Genomic DNA, 379 nt, shown 5'->3' on the forward strand with positions numbered 1-379 from the left:
GAGCCGGGGAGCCCCGCAGGAGAGCCCGAGCCCGGGGCCCGCTGCTGGGTCCCCGGGGCTGGCGCATCCCCAGGCCGAGGCCTCCGTCCGCCGCCGCTTCTATCTCTGCCCGGGTTTTCTCTTGCAGGTCCATGAATCATCCTCGCAGGGGTCCCAGCCTTCTCCCGCCGCCAGCTCAGGCTACGAGTCCTCCACCCCTCCAACCATCGTGTCTCCATCCACAGAAAACCAGACTGCCAGCTCCTTATCCCCTTCCTCCTCCGCAGTCCATCACACGTCCAGCCACAGCACGCTTACATCAAATTTTAACGAATGGTACGTCTAAAACGCTAAAACAAAACAACAACAACAACAAAACACAAACCGAAACAAAAAAAAA

The 379-nt window shown here is 58.6% G+C and overlaps 1 protein-coding gene across 1 annotated transcript in view; it reads left to right on the forward strand.

The window, feature by feature from the left end:
- Positions 1–379, forward strand: part of LOC102036273 (zinc finger protein ZIC 1) — a 5,422-nt gene extending 5,043 nt beyond the window's left edge. Inside the window, exon 4 of the mRNA XM_014309904.2 lies at positions 128–379. Coding sequence (XP_014165379.1) covers positions 128–325 — 198 coding nt within the window. The 3' untranslated portion in view covers positions 326–379. The remainder of the gene's footprint in view (positions 1–127) is intronic.

Source organism: Geospiza fortis, unplaced genomic scaffold, assembly GCF_000277835.1.
Source record: "Geospiza fortis unplaced genomic scaffold, GeoFor_1.0 scaffold19, whole genome shotgun sequence".
Classification (NCBI taxonomy): Eukaryota; Metazoa; Chordata; class Aves; order Passeriformes; family Thraupidae; genus Geospiza; species Geospiza fortis.